This window comes from Chionomys nivalis, chromosome 4 (genome assembly GCF_950005125.1).
Source record: "Chionomys nivalis chromosome 4, mChiNiv1.1, whole genome shotgun sequence".
Lineage (NCBI taxonomy): Eukaryota > Metazoa > Chordata > Mammalia > Rodentia > Cricetidae > Chionomys > Chionomys nivalis.
The window spans coordinates 15,135,929-15,162,831 of NC_080089.1; the positions used below are offsets into that span (position 1 = coordinate 15,135,929).

The 26,903-nt window shown below is 45.0% G+C and overlaps 1 protein-coding gene across 3 annotated transcripts in view; it reads left to right on the plus strand.

Moving 5' to 3' along the window:
* Mre11 (MRE11 homolog, double strand break repair nuclease) overlaps positions 1-26,903 on the plus strand; it is a 70,587-nt gene that overhangs the window by 28,586 nt on the left and 15,098 nt on the right. Inside the window, exons 14-20 of one of the 3 annotated variants that reach the window (XR_009057019.1) lie at positions 1,058-1,120; positions 7,725-7,944; positions 9,203-9,268; positions 11,896-11,954; positions 13,161-13,225; positions 19,759-19,834; positions 22,556-24,906. Coding sequence is in view for 2 of the 3 variants with exons in the window: in XM_057768203.1 (XP_057624186.1) it covers positions 1,058-1,120; positions 7,725-7,944; positions 9,203-9,268; positions 11,896-11,954; positions 13,161-13,225; positions 19,759-19,834; positions 22,556-22,612 (606 nt within the window). In the remaining variant the exon portion in view is untranslated. Of the gene's footprint in view, positions 1-1,057; positions 1,121-7,724; positions 7,945-9,202; positions 9,269-11,895; positions 11,955-13,160; positions 13,226-19,758; positions 19,835-22,555; positions 25,633-26,903 lie in introns of those variants that run through there. The other 2 variants (XM_057768203.1, XM_057768204.1) reach the window with 2 other exon arrangements.

A 26,903-nucleotide genomic window follows, 5' to 3' on the forward strand; every position in this document is an offset into this window, starting at 1 on the left:
TCTCAAATAAACAAAAAGTGTGTTTGAAAGATGTGGAAAAGTATTTTCAGGATAATGTTACAGGACTGTAAGGATGCAGAGTCGCACGTTGGAATGTGCTGGAGTTGTCGTTTTGTCTTCAGTGACACTCCTTAGCTGCACTGTGTGTGTCTCTGTGTCACAGTAACCAAGAGCATGGCCTCTGGACCACATTGTGCTCAGAGTTGAAAGCCTTATCATTTGTGTGCTGGCCCTTGCATTCTCTAGGCTCTTTGTGCCTTATCTGTAAAATGGATGAATAACAGAATCTCCACAGTTGTGAGGATTAAAACGCATCTAGCGTTTGCCTCATTGCCCCCTAGTTTGCCTCCTCCACCTGTGTTATCTGTGAATGACAGTGTTCTGGACCATTCCTTACTGTGTCTTTTTTTTTTTTTAAAGACAGGGTCTCTCTATGTGACCTTGGCTGTCCTAGAACTCACTATGTAGACCAGACTGGCCTAGAATTCATAGGTATCCACTTGCTTCTGCCTCCTCCTGGGTGCTGAGGTTAAAGATGTGTACCACCATGCCTGGCTCCCATGCTGGTTTTGAATCAAGGTTCTAGTGAAGTGAAGCTGTCCTCGTCAAGGTCTCCTGTGACATTTTGTCTGCTCCTGAGACATTTTTAACTTACAGGTCTTACATGATTCCATACTTAAGGCCTGCTTTCTTCCATCCTTAATGGAGAATTTTCTTTCCTGGTAACTTTCATCTCTCCATCCTCTTAAGCTGGACTCTCCAGGGCTACATCTACCTACCCACCTTCTAATTTCATCCAGCTTCTTGGCTTTGGTGGTGACTTTTTATAAGTCTCTCCCAAGCCTTTCCTCTCCTTGCTGTCCTTTCCCTGTGTATGGTGAACAGATCTCCCAGGCAAAGCACCCTTTCCCTGTGCTGCTCTCCCAGTAGAGTGCTAATGGATGCACAGACCACAAAACAACCACATTACCATGACTCTGTTTATCTGCCACCAGTACTCTGGGTGGCTCTGCTGTGAGAACATACACAGTGTCTGACTTTCTTTATTGTGGTCTAGGTCCGGCGTTTCAGAGAAAGCAGACAGAGAAACACCAATGAAGAAGACGATGAAGTTCGAGAGGTAATTTTTCGGCAATAGTGTGCTTTGTCCATAGTTTGGTTTGTGAGCCAGAAGAGCCAGTGGGTGTATCTGGACAGCGGTCACTCTGAGCCCAGCTCTCGTAAGTGGCTGTCATTGCTGTTCTGCCTCCCGCTCTTGTTGAAGTAAAAGTTGTGAATGTGGTGGGGCAGACTCACAGAGTCCTCAGTAGTGAAAATGACATCTAGAATTATTTCTGAGTTGTAATGCTGAAATCCTTAGTCTCCTAGATGTCAGAAAGGGAAGATTTGAGACTGCTTATGGAAGCAGTTCTCTGCCTGGTGCTTGCTGAAATCATGATTAAAATGCACATTCTCGTTTTCTGGGTGTGTGTGTTACTGTCATCGTATTATGATTGTCTCACATGTTATTGGCTCCCGAGGTTTTATCTAGATTACTTTCAGTTGGCAGTTTCTGAAGCTGTTGTGGCGAGCATCATGCGTTTTACTAGGAGTACATGTATGAAAGAGGTCTGGTGTGTGACCCCAAGAGTTTCCTGAGCAGTAGGTGAGGTGTGTGTGGAGAAGGTATTTATTAATTATCTTGATAGCTTCTGTGCTTGTGCTATCGGGTCCTATTTTACAAATTGAGGACACTGAGACTGGACTCAGGGTCATATGGTGGTACTGGAATTTGAACATGTTTCTGCCTCTAAGTCTTGACTTGGTGCCAGCCAGTGTCTTCTCAGGGTTCCATAAGATTATTCATAGCCACTGAATAGCTGAAACTGGAAACTTCTGAGCCCATCAAAACTAGCGTGAGTCATGTGCCTAGATGCACCTGCTGTGCTTTTTGTAGGCTGTGTTCTGAAATTTAAGGGAAAAAACAACTGATTAGGGTTGGTTCACTCACATTTATCCCATTTGTGTTCATCTGTCGTGCCCGCCTGGACTACGTGTACTATGGTACTACGCCTGTAGGGCAGAGCCTGCACTACAGGACCATTCGCGAGCCTCGGGCAAGGGGCTGGAGATTTAAACACACAGGGACACACAGAGACAGGGTCATCCTTGAAACAGGAATGCCCCCTTTATTGTGTCCAAGGGCAGCTTATATAGGGATCCTTAACTGACAGCCACACCCCAACCAAACCCACCAGAAACCACTCCCCAGCCATCAGGAACTCCTTAGGGTCTCATGCTCAGAGCAGCTGCAAGCATTACAAGTTGTTTACCAGAAATTCAGGATCTGGGGGGTTCACAGATCCCAACGTTCATCTTACAAGGTGCTTTTAAAATAGAAAAGACCGTGCTAGAAAGATTCTTAGAAAAGTTCTTTGATCAACTGATTAATTTTGATTAGCCCTTTTAACTGAACATATAATAAGAATACTTTTTACATTGAGTCCTTTGGGATTGAAGCCACTAACCTTAATTTCTTATAAGAGCTGAGGCTGACAGCATAGGTCGGTGGTTGAGTGCCTGCCTAACACGTGTTAGGGTGTGGGATTCATCCCTGTCACCATCAAAAATCAGTAAATAAAAGGGATTGTGAATCTTTATATGGGAATGTAATGCGTCAAATGGGAGTCCTTCAGAGGAATAAACTTAAAACTTGGCTATGTTTTTACAACATTTACAGGTAACAAGATTTCCTGGGCTTTTTATTCTGTTTCCAGTTACTGTATCAAAATGTCTGAGACCAGATAGTTTAAAAAGAATAGAAATTTTGAGCTCATTGTACCGGAAGCTGGGCAGGCTGGAGAACATGGAACCAGCATGTAATGAGAGTGTTCCTGTAGTGCTCTGTGTCAGATGGCACGGCACAGGCAGTTAGTGTGCTGGCTTTCTTTCCTAACAGCCACTTCCTGTGTAATCTAGGAACCCATCAATCCCAGGAGTAGATTAATCAGTTCACGAGGGCCTGACCTCATGATACAATGACCATACTGTCGATATGTGTGACTTTGTGGGTGAAATCTGAAAAGCATATTAAACATAGCAGTAAGCACTTCCAGAATTCTGTAGGGTTCTGACAGGGTTTTCAGCCTCAGCATCCTACTTAGGACTTGAGTAATAAAGTTGACACTTTCCCAAGATGTAATTCACAGCTTTGTCAGAATCTCTGAGCTCAGAATATGAATTCTAGTACCATGCTTCAGTTATTTTAACAGACAAATGGAAGTTCTTTCATTTAGAGGGAAAAAAATACATCCTGTAGAGCTTCTTGTTCACGAGGGGAAAACTCAGGTATTTCTGTAGGCACAAGCTGACTTGGAAATCCATGGCCAGGACCAGTAAAGATCAGGTTTAAGGCTGCCATGATCTCCATCCTACACGCTGTAATCCTTTAAAAATATAAGGCCATTCTTAGTCTGCACACAGTCCTTGATTCTCTGGCTTATAAAATCTTAGGTCCTGTCTGAATTTAGACGGGATGGGTACACCCTTTCCAAACATGATGCTGAGCCCCCAGAGTGAACAGAGAATTCACGGTGGGAGGAAATACTTATGAATTTACATTCAAGGAGTTGGTGTCTACATTGCATTAAAAAGGCTTCTAAAAATTCAACAATAACAGCAACTTAAAAATGGATAAAAGCCTTGGATACATCTTTTTAAAGGTTTTCAAGTGCTCCATCAGCGCTTAGGATTCCAAGTATTCATGATGCAGAACCATGGCACACACATTTGAGAAGCAAGAATAAAACCCAGGGACAGAGAATGGGGTTACGTACAGGAAAGAACAGGTGTGAGTGTTGGCACCTGTGTGAAAAGCTTGGAACCCAGTACCTCCTGGTAGGAGGACCTGAGGACCTGGTGCCCCTGGGGAAGAGAGCAGTGTGACCTCTCCTGAGAGAGAGGAGACTCAGGATTACTGTCCAGTCCTCATACACTCCAGCTTAAGTATACAGCCAAGGGATCGGAAGTAGAATATCAAGTGGATGCTCATATGCCAGTGCTTTTAGAGTATGATTGACAGTAGCCAAGTTAGACACAGCCAGGTGTCTATCAATAGCCCATGGATATATATCCTCCTTCAAAGGAACATTAGCGTATCATGACGGTCTAACACATGTTCAATATGCATGAGGTCTGAATGCACACTGAGAGGGAAAGAGCCAATTCAAATGGACAATGTAGTATTTCATCTGTGTGCCGTATGTGCTATTTAGTCAGGAATAGAGCAGAACAGGGGACCCCAGGGACTTGAGGGTACAAAATGGGTAGAGTTTTAGTTTGAGATGAAAAATAAATCCTAAAGTCAGTAAATTCCAAGCTGTTCACAGAAATGATAAACTAGAACACTGACTATAATATTTAAGAAAATGAAAATAAAGATGGTATTTAGAAAAAGAAAGAAAATTTGGAAAAGATAGGTGGTCACTCAAAAATAAGCATCACAGTCAGACTTCAGGGTTTTAGATGCTGTTGGCCATCGCTGCTACTTTAGAGGTGTGGTACTAGCTTGCCTTCTAATCACTGATATCCTTGAGTGTATGTTCCCTGGGGCCCTCTCATGTTGTCTTACTATAGATTTGATATTTGCGCATCTCAGGGGCAAGGCCTTCTTTCTTGATACTGTGTTTGATTCATGCTTCCTTTCTTAACAGTGAGCATTCCCCACCCCCTTTCCTGGAGCTGAGTATTGAACCTGGGTCCTCACACATGCTAGACAAGTGCTATACCACTGACCTAAATCCCCAGTGAGCAGTTTTTTAATGTTTTTAGAGTATTCATATGGAGCACCTGCTTATAGTGGGGTGGAGGGTAACTCCCTCTCCTCTCTCCTTTTCTCTCCTCTCTCTTCTTCCTCTCTCCTTCCCCTTCGTACTTAGTATTTTTTGACATGTAGAATGAATATTCACCTGTTCTGAAGACTGTTGGCTTAAATCAGCACTAGTGGAAAGTTAAAGCCTCTTGGCATCTAGGGAGGAGAATGTGGCTCCTCTTTGCCCTCTGTCCATGTGAGCTGTGCTCGTGTGCCCACGCCAGCAGTCCTCCTGTCGCTCTGCGAATCCTGCAGCTATATGGCCGGTCTCGCAGGTATTCCTGGACTCTGCTGTTTTCCCTTTATGTGTTCAGTGCTGTGTCTGCATCCTGTTGGGCTGGCTTTGGGAGAACTGGGCACTTGTTCTGTGCTTCAGCAGTGCTAAAATACCAATGAGTTCTGTTCTGTAGCATAAATAATAAAAATCCAGAGTCAGATATTGGGGTTCAACCCCGAAAACCAGAAAAGCAAAGCAGCCAAGAGAAGTCTTGCCTCTACAACCACAGACTTAGCAGACTAAGCAGCCTGAACCTCTCCTCCCGTTTTATATTCCATCTAGTGCTGGGATTAAAGGTGTGACTCCCCAGTACTAGGATTAACTAGGTGTCTGTCAGCCACCACCATCTGGATTTATTTTAGCATTGATCTTGTGTAGCCTAGGGTGGCCTTGAACTCACAGAGTGCCACCTGCCTCTGTCTCCCAAATTAAAGGTGTGTGCCCCTACTGCCTGACCTCTAGTGGGTTAGCTTTGCCCTTCTAATCTTTAGGCAAGTTTATTTGTTGAAGCATAAATAAAACATCACTATAGTGTTGTTTGGAAATTTGACTGGCTCACCTGTTAAACTTTCTTGGTGTCTGGATGGTGGTATTTTGTTTGCCTTTTTAACTTTGTGTATGGGAGTTTGGCCTGCATATATGTCTGTGACTCACAGTCTTGTCTGGTATCCAGGTAAGCCACAAGAGGGAGTTTTGTTACCTGAAAATGGAGCTAATGACAGTTGGGAATTACCTTGTGGGTGCTGAGAACCTAACCCAGGTCCTCAACAACAGCTAGCACACTTAACCTCTGAGCCATCTTTCCAGCTTCTGGATGGAAATAATTTGCTCAAAACTTTTTTGGATAATTAGACTGTTGACACCATTTGTCTTTTCTTGGTCTCTTAGGTTGTTTCCAAGACTTGCATCACGAGTCACCTCTTTATCTTGGCGTTGTGTGTGCAGCTGTGGGCGTGTGTAGAGGACAGTCGTGGATGTCTTTTCTCGGTGCTGCATGTGGAAGCCAGGGCTCAGCATAGAGTGTTCTTTATGAGTCTCTGCCTGATGTTTTGAGATAGGGTCTCTTCCTGAACCTCGAGCTCACTGATTGCACTGATTGCTGGGCTAGCAAGCTCCCAAGATTGTCTGCCTTTTCCCCAGTACTGTGATACTAGACACCTGCAGTGGCACCCAGCTTTTTGTGTGGGTTCTGGAGACCAAACTCAGCTCTTCGTGCTGTATACTTTACCAAGCAAGTCATCTCCCTAGCCACTCCCTCCCATCCCCGCCCCCCTCAAGACTGCACCACTTGCTGGCCTGGAGCTCACCTTGAGTCCCTAGTCTGGGCTGACCTTGAGTCCCTAGTGATCGTCCCTTCTTGGCCTTCCCAGTGCTGGACTCTTAAGTGTGGATCACTGCATGGCCTTTGCATGGTTGTTGGGGCTTCAACTCAGATGCTAATGTTTGTGAGGCAGGCACTTTAACTCTGAGCCATCTCCTGAGTCCTTTCCTAACTTTTTGGAAACTGAATTAACCTATTTCCTTTCTACCCCATATCTTGCAGCTTCACCCACCACCCACTCTTACTCTGCCTGCTTCTGCCTTAAATAGTCCTTCCTCTCCTTGCCTGTGGTGTCCTATTGGAGAACAAGAATCCTCTGGTCTGCTACTCTTAGGCTCATATGTTGTTTTTTGGGTAAGATAGTCAGTTTGTTGCAATTGTGGGAGCTGAATCTCTGCACTTGCAGTTTCTAGCCGCCTGTAGATGCCTGTATTTCTAACCACTCCTCAGAGGCAGTGTTCGTGAGTGTGAATTATTTGCTACTTTATTAAAAACCTGTTTGGGGTTGTTCCCTTTCTTCCATTTTTGTCTGATCCAGTGAAGATACTTGAGCATAGCTTGCTTTCATTCTATCATTAATGAAAAATCTGTTTATTTTAGAGGTAGAATGTTTGGTTAAATCTCAAATTTGTCTTTTCTAAATAATTCTTACAAAATGAAGAAAGTGTGTATTCTTGGTTCTAAGATGTTAATTCTTTCTTAGAAGCCTTTTTGTAACAATTTATAAGGTTACTTATTCATGTTTTTCTGAGTATAAAGGTATTATTGTAGGGAAAATGTTACTCAAAAATAAGAAAGAAAATAAATGAACCCTAAAATTTCATTGCTCAGAGATAAGAGCTATTTTGAAAGTTTCTTCTTCTTCTTCTTCTTCTTCTTCTTCTTCTTCTTCTTCTTCTTCTTCTTCTTCTTCTTCTTCTTCTTCTTCCTCCTCCTCCTCCTCCTCCTCCTCCTCCTCCTCCTCTTCCTCCTCCTCCCTCTCTTCTTCTGAGCTCTTTGTAAAAAAGAAGCTCGTGTCTGTCTTTTTTATAAACATTGTGTAGGGTAAGGAGCAATCTTCAGCACTGCTGGTTCTGAAAGTGCTGACCACAAAACTGAGTTTCTTGGTGACCCTTGTACTAGGTCTCCTGCAGGTTGTAGTTTAGGAACTTGACTGTTAGACCGGCCCCTTTACACTTGTCCGGCATACAGTATGAGTGGGTTGGTGAATGTCCATGTGACTGCACGAGTGGGGGGTAGGATGCTGCATCTACTGATGTGCTGTCCCCGCTGCACAGGCCATGAGCAGGGCCCGGGCCCTCAGATCGCAGTCAGAGAACTCCGCCTCAGCCTTCAGCGCCGATGACCCGAGTTTCGATATAATGGAACAGACGACAGCAAATGACTCGGATGACAGCCTGTCAGCAGTGCCCAGCAGAGGCCGGGGCCGAGGCCGTGGGCGCAGAGGAGGCAGAGGGCAGAGCACCGCGCCCAGAGGAAGGTCTCAGAGGGGCCGAGGTCAGCACTCATCCTTGCCTCTCAACACTTGAGATTTGCAAAGCTAGCAGAAAAGTTGCAATTTGTGTCCTTTGGTCTGAATTGAATTAGGAGCTTTTGTTTCTAAAACAATTCTTTGCTGACTTCTTTTTGTGATGTGTCATAGGTAGCTGTGACATGCACCCTTGACTCAGGTGAATGGTGACTGCCACATGGACGCAGGGTTTCAGTTGTTTGTAAGCTGTGACTCACAACTTACCATGCACTTTTCTGTGTGTATTCGCTCACAGATGTGAATGAAGGAAGGAAAATCTCAGCTCCAGATCATGAAGATACATAAAAATATTGAGGCCATCAGAAGACACAATGCTTACATGCTCATAGTCTCCATGAGCTTGTTTGAAAGTGGAGGCTGCTCTCAACCCCTTATGTGTAAGGGCAGTCGCAGCTGAGCTGCCGTTGCTGGCGCTGTTGCTCTGGGATGGGCCAGGTGACAGAACATGGCTACTCAGGCACTTCTGGTGTGGCCCATAAAGCTGCCACTAGAACCAGTTCTTAGTTGTCCTTATGGAATAAGGACAGCACTGAAGAGATGGCTCAGGGACTAAGAGCACTGGCTGCTTTTCTAGATGACCTAGGTTCAGTTCCCAACATCTGTATGGCAGCTCACAACTGTCTGTAACTGCAATTCCAGGGGATCCTATGCCCTCTTCTGCTCTGCAGGATCCTGCGTACACAAACTTACATAAGCACATTCATATATATAAATACATAAATATAAAAGAAATTTTTAAAAAATATTTTATCTGTGAGAACATGAGCTGGTAACATAAGTTGTGGCATCATATAAAAGCTCTGAAGAGCTGGGTGTGGTGGCGCATACCTTTAATCCTAGTGTTTGGGAGGCAGAGGCAGGTGGATCTCTGTGAGTTTGAGGTCAGCCTGGTCTACAGAGTGAGTTCCAGGACAGCTAGGGCTACACAGAGAGACCCATCTCCAAAACAAGCAGAAAGAGCTCTGAAGAATCTGTTCATTATTATTATTATTATTATTATTATTATTATTATTATTATTTTATCATTTTTACTTTTAGAGTGTGTGTCCTCAAGCTGTAATGGAGAACCAGTGTGACCGAGCATAGTCTGAAATCTGATCCTTAGTCTCTAGGTCTCTTTCCCCTACACTGCTGGCTTTTTGTGTGGTTTACTGAACTTTTCTTCCTGCATGTACTCACTTAGCTGCCAAGGGACTGTTACTGACCTTGTGATTCTGCTTGCAGACACTGGGCTGGAGATGGCTATGCGAGGCAGATGCTCAACGACTAGGAATATGTCCATTCTAGACGGTGAGTACAGACAGTAGGGACACATTTGAGTCCCAGCCCGGAAAGGCGAGAGGTGCCTCACTAGAAACTCTCACTTGTATTGCATTCCCTGCAGTCAGTAAATTACTCCGCAGAGATGTTTCTTAGGGCTACAGACGCAGCTTTGCAGAAGAGCTGTGGCCTGGCATGTGCCAAACCCTATAGATCTCCAAACTACTGAGAAAACAAAACGAAAAACTGAGAAATCTTTCCATACATCAGAGTTACTGGCGCTTCCTAACTTTTTTAAGGAATTGCTAACTTCTGCAGTATAACTTATCTTCTGACAGAGAGATTCCCAGATACAGAGAAATGAGGGCAGCGAGGGTGGGCCAGGATGAGAGAAGCATGTGGCAGAAATTAGCTACCTAATGGAATGGCTGGGACCTTCCTCAGTGTACATGAGGGACTAAGCTGTGGTAATAAATCTGGCTGATAAAACAATTAGATCCCAATGCCGGCTGCATCAGTAGACTCTTACAAAATATTGTTACTATTATAAAAAACGAAACAGGGACATACAAAGAGTGTTTGAGTGTGTGTGTTCAGCTTAATTAACTAGAGACTCTTGCTGCTTCCGCTGTTGTTAGGGTGTCAGCCATTAGTTAAGCTAAAGTGTCCTCTTCCTTCAGCATGCTGTCTCTGGTCTTGTGCAGTTTTGCCAGATGAAATCTAAATGTGGTGTTCTTCTCTATCCTGTTTAGTATTCTCTGAGCTCATAGAGGTGTTTCATTGTGTCTAGAAAAGCTTTAGCTGTCATCTCAGATACTCTGCTGTGCTCTGGAACTCCTGTCTGGGTGATCAGCACATCCCCATCCTCCACCCCCTTGTCACCTCCTCTTTCCCATCAGTCTCCTTTGTTCTCTAGACATGACTGATATTTTAGCATAGATACACAGGGCGTTTTTATTGCATTAAGTTGGTGAGGGTTTTTTCCCCCTTCATATTTTTATCTCTCATGGTCTTTTCAGTTCTTTTATTTTTTGTTAGAATATAATTTTATCATTTCCTTTCCTCTCTCCAAACCCTCCCCTATACCTCTTCATGTTCTTTCAAATTCTTTTTTCATTGATTGTTACATACATATATGCATGTGGTCTTTTTACCTGGAGGTACTGACTGTCAGCACCCAGGAAGATACATCATTGAAATTGTACTTCTAGATGTCCACGCTAGGCAGCGCAGTGGGCAGGTGAAATTAGGTGAGCTCTATAGAACACAAGATTGTTTACTGTTGGGAAAAGATTACATGCTATAAATAAGAATTGACAGCAAGATGTTTCTCCACTGAAGTTAGTCAGCAGAGGACGGCCACTGCCTTTCTGTGTGATTTACTGCCGTGAGCCACTCATTTTCATGCTAAAGAGCTCTGTGGATGGGTGCTGCCTCCTGCAGGCACTTGCCAAAGCAATTTGCATAAGCACTTTTTATCCTTTAAGCAGTTTTCTGCATGAAATATTGGCACTGTTTTCCAGGTGAGGAAATTAAGACTTGGATAAGCCAAGTAACTTGGCAGTGGTTGCTAGCTAGCTAGTCAGAATGGGCCCAGCTCCCAAACCAGACCCCTGAATTACCAAAGCACATGGCCTTCATTACAAAGCAGTGAGTCTTCTGATAAACGCTACCTGGCATCATAAGCATTCCGTGGTCATTTTGCTGTCCACTAGGAATCCAAAGAAAGATTTTTTGATTTCCAGGACCTCAGGATTTGGGGACTGTTAGTAAGTACCGACAGAGCATTCTCTGAAATCACTGTGCTCGCCGACTTTCTGTTCATTGCCCTGTTTTTCCATTTTAGAAAGTAGGGTGGGGGGTGTATGAATGAGAGAGCAGATGGAACCTGGGTGTCTGCCTTTCACCTTCCTCTCAGACAGCACAGGATCCGACAGGAATCTGAGGTGGGAAGCTTGAGCAGTAATAATGTTGGGCTCCGTAGAAAGGCCCCGCTCGAAGGAATCCTTGGCTTTTTAATGTCTGCCTTTGCCCTCTTAGAGTGGAGGTTGTCTTGAAGAAACTATGGTTGGTGTTAGCACGTGACAGTGCTGAGGAGACAACAAACCTCAGCCAGGTGCTGGACTAGTGTTTCTATGTCACGTGACAAGGAGACAGATTAGCCAGACCTCAGGTTTCTATAAAGCAAAATGTAAGGGTATAAGAAAAGTTTTTATGAGTGTGTCAAAGATACATGATTTGTAGAATTCCCCTCTGGTGTGTTCTCATGTGCCCAGTGTAGCCACAGGGGAGGAGTGAGAGCTTGTGAGGCCTCTGGAACCTGCACAGCTGTGAGGCTGGCAGGGCGGGAGGGCTGGTGTAGGTCACTTGACTGAGGGATAAGACTTCAGCGTCCAGATATGCTTATAAAGCATTCCTAATGCAAGCATGTGGGGGCATTCTGTTTGTTCCTGTATTAGAACATGGTGGGGAAATGGGAGATGAATAGGTGGGCTCTGGGTGCTTCAAGTGTATATTCCAGAATGTAGAAATGGTTTTCTAATCGATCATTCCAGGTTTTATTAGATAGGGCTTTAAAGTCCTCCAGCTGAAAAGTGAGTAGAGCTCTTGAGTTAGTTAAGAACTATGTAACAAGCATTTCATCTTTTTTATGCTAGCTTTCAAATCTACTCGACAGCAGCCTTCCAGAAACATTGCCACTAAGAATTACTCAGAGGTAAGAAAACTGCTAGAGATTTGATTTTAATAATCTGTTTCTGAGTTATGGACTTCCTAATGGGAACAAAGTGTGAAAGTCAACTCTGGGGAGAGAATGATTATTATTTAGGCTCTTTAGAGCCAACAACAAAGCCCAGTGGTTCACATTATTGGAAGTTCATTAGTTCTGTGGTATGCTAGCATTTTCAAGGCAGCAGTGAAAGGCCTGACTTTTAAACCCTGACACAGAGGTGTGTTCCTGGTGTGGAGATGCTCTTTTCATAGCGGTGTGGGCTAAAGACCGAAGTGTTGGGATCCTTGTGTCCTGTTACACATTTAACATGGCCTTGCTGCCCCCTGGGATTCTGGAAGAGAATTCAGAATGGGTCTGATGGCTGTCTCACTGTCAGAGTCCATGTATCCTACGACCCAGGCAAGGACTCTTCTTCCTATGCAGGCAGTTGTGCTTGCTGAAGGCACTTCCTGTGCATTGCACGGAGTGTAGCAGAGCTCTGACACTGCATGCTGCTCCTCTGGAGTGTGGACTTGGCTCCCTCCTCATCTGACTTTAGTTAGGGGAAAGCATAGCACATGCCTTACAAGTGTCACAATAACACAAAACACAGAACATGATAGGATGACGTACAACTTTGTTGGCTCTTAGCACTCAATACCTACCTACGTGCTACTTCCTGATCTGATGCCTTATTTAAGGGTGGAGCTGAGAGGAGGACTTGGTAGGACAAATCAGTAATCTTGGCACTCAACGGGCAGAAACCAGAAGATTGCAAGTTTGAAACTAGGCTGGGCTACTTAGGAAAAGCTTGAAGCTGAAACACAGAAGGTTCAGTTTTCAGAACCTAGGAAGAAGGCTGCTGGGCAGGGGTGCATGAGCGCTTGTGTTTGTCATTCAGCATCCTGTGTCCTTTAGGGGCCCTGACTCGGGAACTGCCAGAAGAGAGTGGGCTTGGAACAGTGAATACCTTTTGTGAAGGGAGAGGGATCTTGGTGGAAGTCAGCCTGGGCTTATCTTTTTCTCCCAGGGCTGGAGATCAGACCCCATGGCTAGACTTCTACCGCTGAGCCGCACACATGGCTGAGTTTGTGGTAATTGTGAGCATTTATGTAGTTTGCCTATACACATATCTTCATGTGTGTCTTCATATTCCGTTACTTAATTCAGATGTTGGGATGAACCTGTTGCTTTGTTTCCTCCCTTCTGTAGACTATTGAGGTGGATGAGTCTGATGAAGATGACATTTTTCCTACTAGTTCCAAGGCTGATCAAAGGTAAGCCTAGGACCTACCTCCTTCAAAAACCAAAGCAACAATGATCCAGAGTTCTATAGCAAATCATCTATCTATGCCAGAGAGGATGAATAGAATTCTTTCCATCTAGCAAAGTATGTAGAAATGAAAAATAGAATGATTCAGCATTGCTATATTTCTTCTGAAAAACAGCCTGTGATTCATGTCCCCTTGTCTGTATTACCCAGCTCTTTTCTTCTTGAAAGATTGTCTCCTCGGTAATAGAGAATGCTTTTGTTAATTCTAGATTTTGGCTTTGTTTTTCAGTATATAAATTTTTCTGTGATTTCTGTACACAGGGCTGTGCCAAACACGTGAAGACGGTAGTAGGAACTTTGGAGTACTTCTGTGTCTGACTGGACTTCCTCTAGACTACTGTGTGTCTGACTGGACTTCCTCTAGAGTACTGTGTGTCTGACTGGACTTCTTCTAGAGTACTTCTGTGTCTGACTGGACTTCCTCTAGAGTACTATGTGTCTGACTGGACTTCCTCTAGAGTACTTCTGTGTCTGACTGGACTTCCTCTAGAGTACTTCTGTGTCTGACTGGACTTCCTCTAGAGTACTGTGTGTCTGACTGGACTTCTTCTAGAGTACTTCTGTGTCTGACTGGACTTCCTCTAGAGTACTATGTGTCTGACTGGACTTCCTCTAGAGTACTTCTGTGTCTGACTGGACTTCCTCTAGAGTACTTCTGTGTCTGACTGGACTTCCTCTAGAGTACTGTGTGTCTGACTGGACTTCTTCTAGAGTACTTCTGTGTCTGACTGGACTTCCTCTAGAGTACTTCTGTGTCTGACTGGACTTCCTCTAGAGTACTTCTGTGTCTGACTGGACTTCTTCTAGAGTACTATGTGTCTGACTGGACTTCCTCTAGAGTACTTCTGTGTCTGACTGGACTTCCTCTAGAGTACTTCTGTGTCTGACTGGACTTCCTCTAGAGTACTGTGTGTCTGACTGGACTTCCTCTAGAGTACTTCTGTGTCTGACTGGACTTCCTCTAGAGTACTGTGTGTCTGACTGGACTTCCTCTGGAGTACTGTGTGTCTGACTGGACTTCCTCTAGAGTACTTCTGTGTCTGACTGGACTTCCTCTAGAGTACTGTGTGTCTGACTGGACTTCCTCTAGAGTACTATGTGTCTGACTGGACTTCCTCTAGAGTACTGTGTGTCTGACTGGACTTCCTCTGGAGTACTGTGTGTCTGACTGGACTTCTTCTAGAGTACTTCTGTGTCTGACTGGACTTCCTCTAGAGTACTTCTGTGTCTGACTGGACTTCCTCTAGAGTACTGTGTGTCTGACTGGACCTCCTCTAGAGTACTATGTGTCTGACTGGACTTCCTCTGGAGTACTGTGTGTCTGACTGGACTTCCTCTAGAGTACTTCTGTGTCTGACTGGACTTCCTCTAGAGTACTGTGTGTCTGACTGGACTTCCTCTAGAGTACTATGTGTCTGACTGGACTTCCTCTAGAGTACTGTGTGTCTGACTGGACTTCCTCTAGAGTACTGTGTGTCTGACTGGACTTCTTCTAGAGTACTTCTGTGTCTGACTGGACTTCCTCTAGAGTACTATGTGTCTGACTGGACTTCCTCTAGAGTACTGTGTGTCTGACTGGACCTCCTCTAGAGTACTATGTGTCTGACTGGACTTCCTCTGGAGTACTGTGTGTCTGACTGGACTTCCTCTAGAGTACTGTGTGTCTGACTGGACTTCCTCTAGAGTACTGTGTGTCTGACTGGACTTCCTCTAGAGTACTGTGTGTCTGACTGGACTTCTTCTAGAGTACTGTGTGTCTGACTGGACTTCCTCTAGAGTACTGTGTGTCTGACTGGACTTCCTCTAGAGTACTGTGTGTCTGACTGGACTTCTTCTAGAGTACTTCTGTGTCTGACTGGACTTCCTCTAGAGTACTGTGTGTCTGACTGGACTTCTTCTAGAGTACTTCTGTGTCTGACTGGACTTCCTCTAGAGTACTATGTGTCTGACTGGACTTCCTCTAGAGTACTGTGTGTCTGACTGGACTTCCTCTAGAGTACTTCTGTGTCTGACTGGACTTCCTCTAGAGTACTGTGTGTCTGACTGGACTTCCTCTGGAGTACTGTGTGTCTGACTGGACTTCCTCTAGAGTACTTCTGTGTCTGACTGGACTTCCTCTAGAGTACTGTGTGTCTGACTGGACTTCCTCTAGAGTACTATGTGTCTGACTGGACTTCCTCTAGAGTACTGTGTGTCTGACTGGACTTCCTCTAGAGTACTGTGTGTCTGACTGGACTTCTTCTAGAGTACTTCTGTGTCTGACTGGACTTCCTCTAGAGTACTTCTGTGTCTGACTGGACTTCCTCTAGAGTACTGTGTGTCTGACTGGACCTCCTCTAGAGTACTATGTGTCTGACTGGACTTCCTCTGGAGTACTGTGTGTCTGACTGGATTTCCTCTAGAGTACTGTGTGTCTGACTGGACTTCCTCTGGAGTACTGTGTGTCTGACTGGACTTCCTCTAGAGTACTATGTGTCTGACTGGATTTCCTCTAGAGTACTGTGTGTCTGACTGGACTTCCTCTAGAGTACTGTGTGTCTGACTAGACTTCCTCTGGAGTACTGTGTGTCTGACTGGACTTCCTCTAGAGTACTTCTGTGTCTGACTGGACTTCCTCTAGAGTACTGTGTGTCTGACTGGACTTCCTCTAGAGTACTGTGTGTCTGACTGGACTTCTTCTAGAGTACTGTGTGTCTGACTGGACTTCTTCTAGAGTACTATGTGTCTGACTGGACTTCCTCTAGAGTACTATGTGTCTGACTGGACCTCCTCTAGAGTACTATGTGTCTGACTGGACTTCCTCTGGAGTACTGTGTGTCTGACTGGACTTCCTCTAGAGTACTTCTGTGTCTGACTGGACTTCTTCTAGAGTACTGTGTGTCTGACTGGACTTCCTCTAGAGTACTGTGTGTCTGACTGGACTTCCTCTAGAGTACTGTGTGTCTGACTGGACTTCCTCTAGAGTACTATGTGTCTGACTGGACTTCCTCTAGAGTACTATGTGTCTGACTGGACTTCCTCTAGAGTACTATGTGTCTGACTGGACTTCCTCTAGAGTACTGTGTGTCTGACTGGACTTCCTCTAGAGTACTATGTGTCTGACTGGACCTCCTCTAGAGTACTATGTGTCTGACTGGACTTCCTCTGGAGTACTGTGTGTCTGACTGGACTTCCTCTAGAGTACTTCTGTGTCTGACTGGACTTCTTCTAGAGTACTGTGTGTCTGACTGGACTTCCTCTAGAGTACTGTGTGTCTGACTGGACTTCCTCTAGAGTACTGTGTGTCTGACTGGACTTCCTCTAGAGTACTATGTGTCTGACTGGACTTCCTCTAGAGTACTATGTGTCTGACTGGACTTCCTCTAGAGTACTATGTGTCTGACTGGACTTCCTCTAGAGTACTGTGTGTCTGACTGGTCTTCCTCTAGAGTACTGTGTGTCTGACTGGACTTCCTCTAGAGTACTTCTGTGTCTGACTGGACTTCCTCTAGAGTACTTCTGTGTCTGACTGGACTTCCTCTAGAGTACTGTGTGTCTGACTGAACTTCCTCTAGAGTAATTCTGTGTCTGACTGGACTTCCTCTAGAGTACTTCTGTGTCTGACTGGACTTCCTCTAGAGTACTGTGTGTCTGACTGGACTTCCTCTAGAGTACTATGTGTCTGACTGGACTTCCTCTAGAGTACTTCTGTGTCTGACTGGACTTCCTCTAGAGTACTGTGTGTCTGACTGGACTTCCTCTGGAGTACTGTGTGTCTGACTGGACTTCCTCTAGAGTACTGTGTGTCTGACTGGACTTCCTCTGGAGTACTGTGTGTCTGACTGGACTTCCTCTAGAGTACTTCTGTGTCTGACTGGACTTCCTCTAGAGTACTATGTGTCTGACTGGACTTCCTCTAGAGTACTATGTGTCTGACTGGACTTCCTCTAGAGTACTGTGTGTCTGACTGGACTTCCTCTAGAGTACTGTGTGTCTGACTGGACTTCTTCTAGAGTACTTCTGTGTCTGACTGGACTTCTTCTAGAGTACTATGTGTCTGACTGGACTTCCTCTAGAGTACTATGTGTCTGACTGGACTTCCTCTAGAGTACTGTGTGTCTGACTGGACTTCCTCTGGAGTACTGTGTGTCTGACTGGACTTCCTCTAGAGTACTTCTGTGTCTGACTGGACTTCCTCTGGAGTACTGTGTGTCTGACTGGACTTCCTCTAGAGTACTTCTGTGTCTGACTGGACTTCCTCTAGAGTACTGTGTGTCTGACTGGACTTCTTCTAGAGTACTGTGTGTCTGACTGGACTTCTTCTAGAGTACTGTGTGTCTGACTGGACTTCCTCTAGAGTACTATGTGTCTGACTGGACTTCCTCTAGAGTACTATGTGTCTGACTGGACTTCCTCTAGAGTACTGTGTGTCTGACTGGACTTCCTCTAGAGTACTGTGTGTCTGACTGGACTTCCTCTAGAGTACTATGTGTCTGACTGGACTTCCTCTGGAGTACTGTGTGTCTGACTGGACTTCCTCTAGAGTACTGTGTGTCTGACTGGACTTCCTCTGGAGTACTGTGTGTCTGACTGGACTTCCTCTAGAGTACTTCTGTGTCTGACTGGACTTCCTCTAGAGTACTATGTGTCTGACTGGACTTGCTCTAGAGTACTGTGTGTCTGACTGGACTTCCTCTAGAGTACTATGTGTCTGACTGGACTTCCTCTAGAGTACTATGTGTCTGACTGGACTTCCTCTAGAGTACTTCTGTGTCTGACTGGACTTCCTCTGGAGTACTGTGTGTCTGACTGGACTTCCTCTAGAGTACTTCTGTGTCTGACTGGACTTCCTCTAGAGTACTATGTGTCTGACTGCACTTCCTCTAGAGTACTTCTGTGTCTGACTGGACTTCCTCTAGAGTACTATGTTTCTGACTGCACTTCCTCTAGAGTACTTGTATGCCTGGCTAGACTGTCTATAGAGTATAGGTTCTCAACCTGTGAATCACAACCTCTTTGGGTTCATATCAGATATTTACATCATGATTAATAACAGTAACAAAATTATAGTTATGACGTAACAATGAGAGATTTATTGGTTGGAGGTCACCACAACATGAGGAGCTATATTAAAGGAGGAAGGTTGAGAACCACTGCTCTAAAGTTCTTCTATGTCTGGACTTCCTCTGGAGTACTTTTGTGTCTGGCTGGACTTCTAGTGCTCATGTTGGCTGTTGCGGAATTACTCTGGAATACTTGTGTGTTTGACTGGACTCACTCTGGAGTGTTATGTGTCTGGCAGGACTTCCTCTGTATTACTGATGTGGCTGGACCTATTCTGAATACATATGTGCTGACATAGACCTGACTGGCATGAACTTACTCTAGCACACTTAAGTGACTGCTGTAGACTTACTCAGTTCTGGAGTTCCTAATTGACTCACTTGGAATATTTATTAAACTATTTTGAATCACTGTTTTCTTTTATGTATTAACATTTTGGGCAAATACTGTTCACTTAAAACTTAATTAATAAATAAAAATTTCTACTTAAGAAGATGATTAAGGGGCTGGATAGATAGCTCAACAGTTGAGTGTCCTTGGCGCCCTTGCCAACAGCCTCTTATCCACATGCTGGCTCGCTCTTGAGTCATTTGTAACTTTACTTCCAAGAGGATCCGTGTGGTGCACATACATCATGTGTGTATTTTTTTTTAAAGAAAATTATCTGTAGCCCCTTTTCTTTTGTATTTTAACATTTAACTGCTTTCACATTCTATTAGGTCTGATGGGACATTGCAGATTTTGATAAGGCTGCAGACTTAGGTGACTTAAATTGTCCTGGAAGGGATTGAACACCTACAGCTGCATTAAGGATGAGTGAATTAGTTCATAATTTTGTGTGACAGTTGTGATTCATTCCCTTGATTGTGAGTGCTTATGGAAAAGAGCAAGTGTCGTGGGCTGTGGTGGAGATGCTCTGCGGAGCGGTGGGCTTGTCCCGAGATCCTCGGTGTGGCTGTGAAGGGAACATGTGTTCGCACTGCAGCTCTGGAGGAGCCGGTCCCACAGCAGTGATGTGTGTCAGCGCCTGGGTGGTGTGACATGTCAGACCGTGGCTGGTGGTAAGCGTATAGCTCTTTAAGAAATAAACATTTCCCGATTTGACAGATGAGGAAATTTAGGTGCAAAGGGGGTAACATGCCTAGGAATTGGTTTTTTTACCATTAAGGTTTTGTTTCTTTATTAGACAATGTTTACTGTAGAGAAACAGTGCTGTTCTCAGAGAAACAGAGCTTGTAGGATGCAGACACACACAGTTCTTATATGTGGTATATCATCCCTTAGTGCTCACAGATACAGAAAATTACTATAGACATCAGAGGGGAGGGAGCCGTGTGGTGTTTGTACTCAGCGGTTGCTGTGGGTTTTAACACGTAACTAGGAGTGCATTTTTCTAACGTTCTCATTCACACTTGTTGTTTCTCTCTTCCTCAGGTGGCCGGGCACAACATCTAGCAAACGGATGTCCCAGAGCCAGACTGCCAAGGGGGTTGACTTTGAATCAGATGAGGTAATAGTCATGTCATTGGCGTTTTCTTACCTTAACCGTGTAGAGATGTAAGTGGGGGCACTCACTAAGCATTGTAGGTTCTATTTTTAGACTCCGTGATAGCCGTGGTAGCCAGGACCTGTCATGCTGGAAATCATAAGTGCCCGTCAGTGTAATTACCTATAAAGCACAAAGTTCTCTCTGCTCTCATTTGTCCCATTAATGGATCAGAGCTGGGTGGTTTTTTCTTTTAGCTTCTGCTGTTTGTGTTTGGAGAGTGGGGTGATGCTGGTGTAGGGCTTTTCAGGTTACGCTGGTGAAATGTTCCCTGCGTCCACCGTGTTTCATAGCCTGGGCAGATGCTAGCTCGGCACAGGTACTCAGCAAGGATAGTGTTGGTCTCTACCCAGCTCTCACGGCTTTAACTCACAAGGGGCGGGACGAAGTGCACGTGCCTCTCCTGTGTTCGTCTGTTGTTTAATGCAGAGGGGCATAGCTGTGAAACACAGACCCTGGCCTTCCCGTTCCCACACAGCTGCCACTGACCTCTGCAGGCTTTGTAGAAGATGTTTTCGTTGAGCCTCTCTTCACTTTCATTTAGTTTTTTTTTTTTTTTTAATATAATTTAGTGAGAACACATAACATAAAAATCACATCTTAGCCATTTTAAATGAAGCTTGGTAGTATTAAATAGATTTGTGTTGTAAAACGGACCTTAAGAATTTTTTTTTGTTGTTGTTGCAAAACCGTGTGTCCCTTAAACACGTCCCAGTGTCCTTACTTCTGTCCCCAGCCCCTGGCATTCACTACTGTGCTCTCTCTTCTATGACTGTGTCTGCTGTACATCCCTGTGTCATGGACTTCCCAATTAATTTTGTGTGGTTGCAAACCGCTCTTAGTGTTTGTCCATGATGTATGTGTGTGCCTTGACTTTGTGTTCCAAGGATCCGCTCTGCTGCTGCTGTCGTGTTCCTTGTGTCTCAGCTGTGGGTTTGCAATTGCTTGTTAGGCTTGCTGCACCTCGGCTGTGAGTGCAGTCTTCCTATTGAGTGGTGACTTGTTGCTGCCAGTAGGGAAGCAGACACACATCTGCTGTCCGTGGGTAGCAGTTGGAAGTGAGTGTCCCAAGGGTGAGAGGACGGCCTCATGGCCTGCTGCCCAAGCACGAGGACCCGAGACCTGATGTCCCAGTCCTGGGCTGTGGGGATGCGGGAACTCCAGGGCTTATGAGCAGATGCATTTGAGCACAAGAAAACATACACACAGAAGAAAAGAAAATGTATATGTATTCTTTTGCTACTACGGAGAAGAACTAGAGGCACATTGCCAGCTTTCATTTCTGTGTCTTTAACAAGGCCTGCCTTTGATAGTAGAGAAAGTGAATCAGCAAAACAGTTAAATTTGTGATCCTCAAGGCATCCGTTTCTCACTAGAGAACTTCATAAGACATGGATTTGTTAATGTCATAAGTCTAATACTAAATAACCACTTGCTTTTACTAACATCCTAATGGAATCAAATTTATAAACACTTATCTTTTGAATACGTGGCTATAAAGAACAATCCATCTACTGATATCTTTCATCAGATTATATAATCAGGCTTTATGTAAGGCTTGCTAGTTGTTTTTGCCTTATGACTGGATTTGAACCCTGGGTCTGGCATATGCTAGGCAAGCTCTCAACCACTGAGCTATAACTCTAGCATTTTTTTTCTCTTTCCCTTGAGACAGAGCCTCACACAGTTACCAAGGCTTCGAACTCTCTCTGTAGCTTAGACAGGCCTTGAACATATGACCCTCCCACCTCAGCCTCCTTAGCAGCTGGGATGGCACATCTGTGCCGCCAAATCCAGCTAGTTCTTTTTTTTTCCTTGTTTTAAAGATTGATTTATTTATTATGTATGCACTATTCTGCATGCATGTATGTCTGCATGACAGAAGAGGGCACTAAGTCTCTTTCTAGATGGTTCTGAGCCACCATGTGGTTGCTGAGAAATGAACTTAGTACCTCTGAAAGAACAGCCGGTACTCTCAGCCTCTGAGCCATCTTTCCAACTCCATCTTTCCAGGTGTTTTCATTCTCATTAAATTCTTAGTTAATGTTTGATATTTATATTTATTCTTACCATGCTTGTAGCCTACATCCTATTGGCCTGGGAACACTGGAAATATATCTCATACTTTTTCCTGCAAAAGCAGAAAGACCGCTTTGCTCAGCTCTTTTCTCCATTGGGCTGAAAGCAGTGTACTCTGTTACGAAGTGGGTGACAGGAAACAGGAACCACGGTCCTTCAGACTTGGGGCTTTTCCCTGGGACTTCCTTGTTTCTTGGTTGAATATCCAAGAAGGCAAACATGGTGATGAGTGTAATTGAGGCCAGCAAGACATTCAGTGGGTGGAGCTGCTGCTGTGCAAGCCTGGCAGCTGAGTGTGAGCCCTGGAGCCCACAAAGGGTGGGTGGAGAAACCCAGCTCCATGAAGTTGTCCTGACAGGACACAGCGTGCATGTGTGTGCATACACATACACATAACAGTAAGAACAAAATCATGTGCATGAGAAAACTTCACAGAGGGAATAGAAATGACTTGAATAGTGTCTGTCCTGGGTCCTGTACCTTGTTTGTCTTTATTAAGGTTTGTGGCTGGGAGAACTGTATGCACTGTGTTTTATAGATACATGCCTTCTCACACAAGACCCAGTAGATTTTTATTATAATGCACAGAGAATTGTGTCATTTCAGGACGATGACGATGACCCTTTCATGAGCAGTAGTTCTCTGAGAAGAAACCGCAGATAATGTTTTCAGTGGAACATGAACATCATGATCCAGGAAGAAATCAAAGCCCTGCATGCCGTCACTACAGCTGAAGATGCTTTAACTGTGCTGTTAACAAGGAGTCTGAAAAGTCTGCTGACCGGGACACTAGTGTATCGGGTTTATACTTTAAATTGCTTCCTCCATGGGAGTCCATTAAGGCATTTCCTAGCTCAGTGGTAAGGAGATGCTGCTCTCTGTCGTCTTTAATCTGGCTGCTGGCGCTGTCTGGGGATGTGTTGCCGTGACGAGAACCTTAACTTGCTGACGGAACTGTTTACTGCTTGTAAGAGTTTTGCTAAGATGCTCTTCTGGAGTGCAGATTAGAGACAAACCTTCCGTTCTTTTGTGCTGCCTCATGATCAGAGACTGCCACAGTTAGCAGAGTTGATGAGAGAGCTCACAGACCTGGCCCCTTCGTGTCCTAATTATTTCTTGAATCTCTGAAAGCAAGGCCTTTTTTGGAGCAGCCTAAGCCTGTGTTTGTCACCGCGTGTGGAATTCTGCACTAGAGGATCAGCCACTAAGAATCGGGCTAGAGGGCTTTGTGTTTCAATGGTTGGTATAAGGTCTTTGTTAAGTACATTTATTCCTAGTTCACACTGTAGTGCAGACTGAGGTTCTGTTCCCATTGAGCAGTATTGATCTGTGCCGTTTTCTTTCTCTCTCATGTACCCGTCAGGTAGAAGAGGGTTAGAGAATGTTCTGTCTTAAAAATATTGAAAAGCTTTTTTTAAAGCAGGACGGCCAGCTGACCTTTGTGGTTGGGTCAGGCTGACATACTGAAATACAGCTGCCCAGTGCCGGTGCCAGGCTCTCTCACTGGCAATGCCTCATTGTGGCTTTGGTTGCTAGAAAACATCTCCGAATAGACAATTCAAAAACTGACTGAAACAGCTTATGTCAAGTTTATGTTTTCATATTTGTTTTAGGAAGGAAATAAAAACATTTCCCCTGCAGAGTTGAGTTAGATAGTCTCATTCCCTCACCCACATGCTGGATGAGTGGGACACCGCTGCTGGTCCTTTAGTTTCATAAGGCTAGTGTGCTCAGCACCCCTGAGAACATGTGGGTCCTGCTGGCACAGCACCCTGGCGTTCTTCATAGACACCAGTGTTCATGACCGTCAAATTAATCCTGTCTGGAACTCACCGAATATTGGAGCCCGGCAGATGGCAGTGCCTCTGGACCACAGTGTCTTGAAGTGGTCCGAGTTGGAATCACAGTGCAGCACTCTTGAGCTGCTTAGAACATGCTCCGTCATGTGGGAGCACAGGATTGCCAGCAGAGCCTTCACAGCCAAAGGCCTGGCCTGTGAGATCCTACGTCTCCATCACTTTAAATGCAAGGTTTTCTGGGATTGGAGAGGAGAGGAGAGCAGTGTGGGACTGTGGGGGACACGAGTGGGGAGGTGGCACTGCCTCACACTGAGTGGGCAGCTGCTGGCTTGTCTCCTGTGCCAGGGAGGTTTCTAGGTGAGTGACCATGAGGATTTGCTCACAAAACTCCCTGCAGACAAGTTTAGTGAGGCTGTTCTGCTACTGACAACCTTGGTTAGGGTGTGAAATGATGTTGATAGCTGCAAGGGGAAGTGAGGCCCCGGCAGGTAGAATCCTGGGCACTGTTCATATAGCAGCATGTATCACACCCGAGCAGTATATTAAGTACAAAGGGGTTCAGAAAATAAAGGTGATAGGAAAGTTGGACTCAGGAAGTCTTGCAAAGCTGCGTCTTTATGCCAAGCAAGTTTATTAAGAAGTGCATCTTCTGTCCAGTTTTTGTTGGGAGAAGATGGGACACAGCTGAAAGCCTGTCATACGATGAGCTGAATCAGCAAGAAGCTAATGAAGCCATGTTGCACAAGGGGAACACAGGCTAGCTCAGGTGCCTCAGACTGAGGAGCAGCAGCCTTGGAATGTATACTCCTCGCTCTTCAGAGGGAAAAGATAAGTTCCCAGGAACTGAAACCTTGATTCCTTCAGGGACCTGGTCCCAGCCCCAGCCTAGACCTTGCCAAGTCTGCCTCTGGGCAAGGTCACGCAGCAAGGCTTGCTTTGTCCTTTGAGAATGCCTTGGAACCCGCTGGCTCCCAACAGACTTCCAGATGATTTTTGAGCACTCCATTTGCTCATGTAGGATGCGATAGGCCCTCAATGAAGGAAGACCTGTCCTTCGTGCTAACCAAAGAGTCCATCTCTCCCTGGCAGTGTTTCCTGTGGGTACCTGTGGAGAGTGCACGGTGCCTCTAGCTACTGACAAGTCAAACCTCTAGGCAGGTAAGGTTCAGTTCAGGAACATAGAAAACTTATTTTCATGAACTTTTAAAATTGCTGATGAGAAAATTATAGAAAAGCTGTGCCTTAAAGTATGAAGTAAGACCTTGGAGGAGCTGCTGCCGCAGCCGGTGGGAAGCAGCGTGGCTGCAGGGCAGAGCGTTCCAGCTGCAGGGGATGCTTCTGCTGCCGGTGCACTTAGGTGTTTCCACAGCGAATCTCCGAGCTGTGATTATCCTTGATTGTGTGTGCAGGCTGGATTTTTACCTGTTTCCACCCATTACATAGAATGGCTCATTTGATGAATTATATGTAAAGGTTTAAGAAGAATGGATGCCTTCATAAAGGAAAAAAAATCCTTCACTGGAAAAATTGAGTAAAAGTGGTCTCCTGGCATGATAAAAAAGTTTCTAAGGTAGACTATTTAGAAAGAGCATTTCCTCTAAATTGAGCCTTTTTTTGTATCTGTCAGACATTTAAGTACAGGTTGTGTTTTGAGGCCTTTAAGAGCTAACATTAAAATATTACAAAAGAAGCTGGGTGGTGATGGTGCATGCCTTTAATCCCAGCACTTGGGAAGAGACAAGGCAGGTGGATCTCTGTAAGTTCAAGGCCAGCCTGGTCTACAGAGAGAGTTCTCGGACAGTCAGGGTTGTTATACCAAGAAATCCTGCCTGGAAAAACAAACAAAAATTACAAAAAGAATTATAAAGATTTATTTTTATTGAATAAAAAGTACCCACATTTCACCCTTGCTTGTCTTCCTTTCAGTCATATTGAACTTAATGTGTGTTGGACCTGATACTTCCACAGTTTTAGTTTGCTCTTTGTGAAGCCGGGCGCATAACTGGCTGTTGCTGTTAGGAGTGTCCTTGCGGCTTACTAGATCTCATTACACTCTCTGGGGTGCAGACATTGAAATCACACCAAAATGTATGTTTCACTGTGTCCCTCCCTTCAGCTACCACCTGTCGGCATTAGGCACTTGGTTCTAACTCCTTGTCACACGCACCCACCCTTCAGCCAGATGTTCTAGAGACCTCCTGCCAAGCTATGGCTCACCCTGGAGTCCTGGTTTTTCCACATCTGCCTTGTTGACCTCTGTACCATCGCCTGCTTTAAGGATGAGCCACACTGTTTCCAGCAGGTGATTTCAGAGCCGCTGTCCAGTGTGTGTCAAATGAAAGGGTGCGGTGTGTGGCACCTGAGGGTCAGAGGTGAAGGCAGTTTCTGAAGGGCCCTGGGCACTGCACAGTCAGGTAGCTGCAGTGGAGCGTCGCTTCTCTCATGGGGTGGCCCAGACCACGCTTTGTTCTGTCAGCTGCTGTGCATCTCTAATACAGCTGAACTGTCACAAGGCCTGTTTGCTTTCACACTTGCTCCAGCCCATTTGAAAGGGAGTGTTTCCCATGGCACGGTCTTTAGTGTCCTCTACTTGCGAATGCCTTTGAAGTGCTGGTGGCGGATACTTGACTCAGCACGTTTCCTAGAGTCAGGAAGTACAAACAAGGACGGGCATAGCTAGTAGGGTGAGACAGCTGCTTCTCTCTTGAATAGGATTCAAGTGTATATATCTACAGGTAGATCCATGTGTGTGAGTAGGTGCGTGTATGACTTCGATCTTTGCGGAGTCGGTTGTAGCTCTCCACTTGCTTTCCGGTCCCTTCCATTGGGGTTCTCTCGGGAAGCAAGGCTTTCTCCTCTGTGTGACAGTGGCATGGGCTCTACAGTCTGCACACTGCTCACAGTGGCTGCCCCCAGTGGCTCCCTCACAGCGTACTTCTCTCTAGGGTTTCATTTTATTTTTTTGGCTTTATAAAAACATTAGCATACTTCTCAACTTCTGAACCACTGAATATATACTCAGGTCTTCCTTACCCCTTTCTGCCGACCTGTGACCTGTCATTAACTAGCTCCATTATAGTTTGCCTTTTCTGTGTTTTTTCCAAAATAATTAGAATTATTTTATCTTTTTTCCTTTGGTACACAGAAGATTTTTG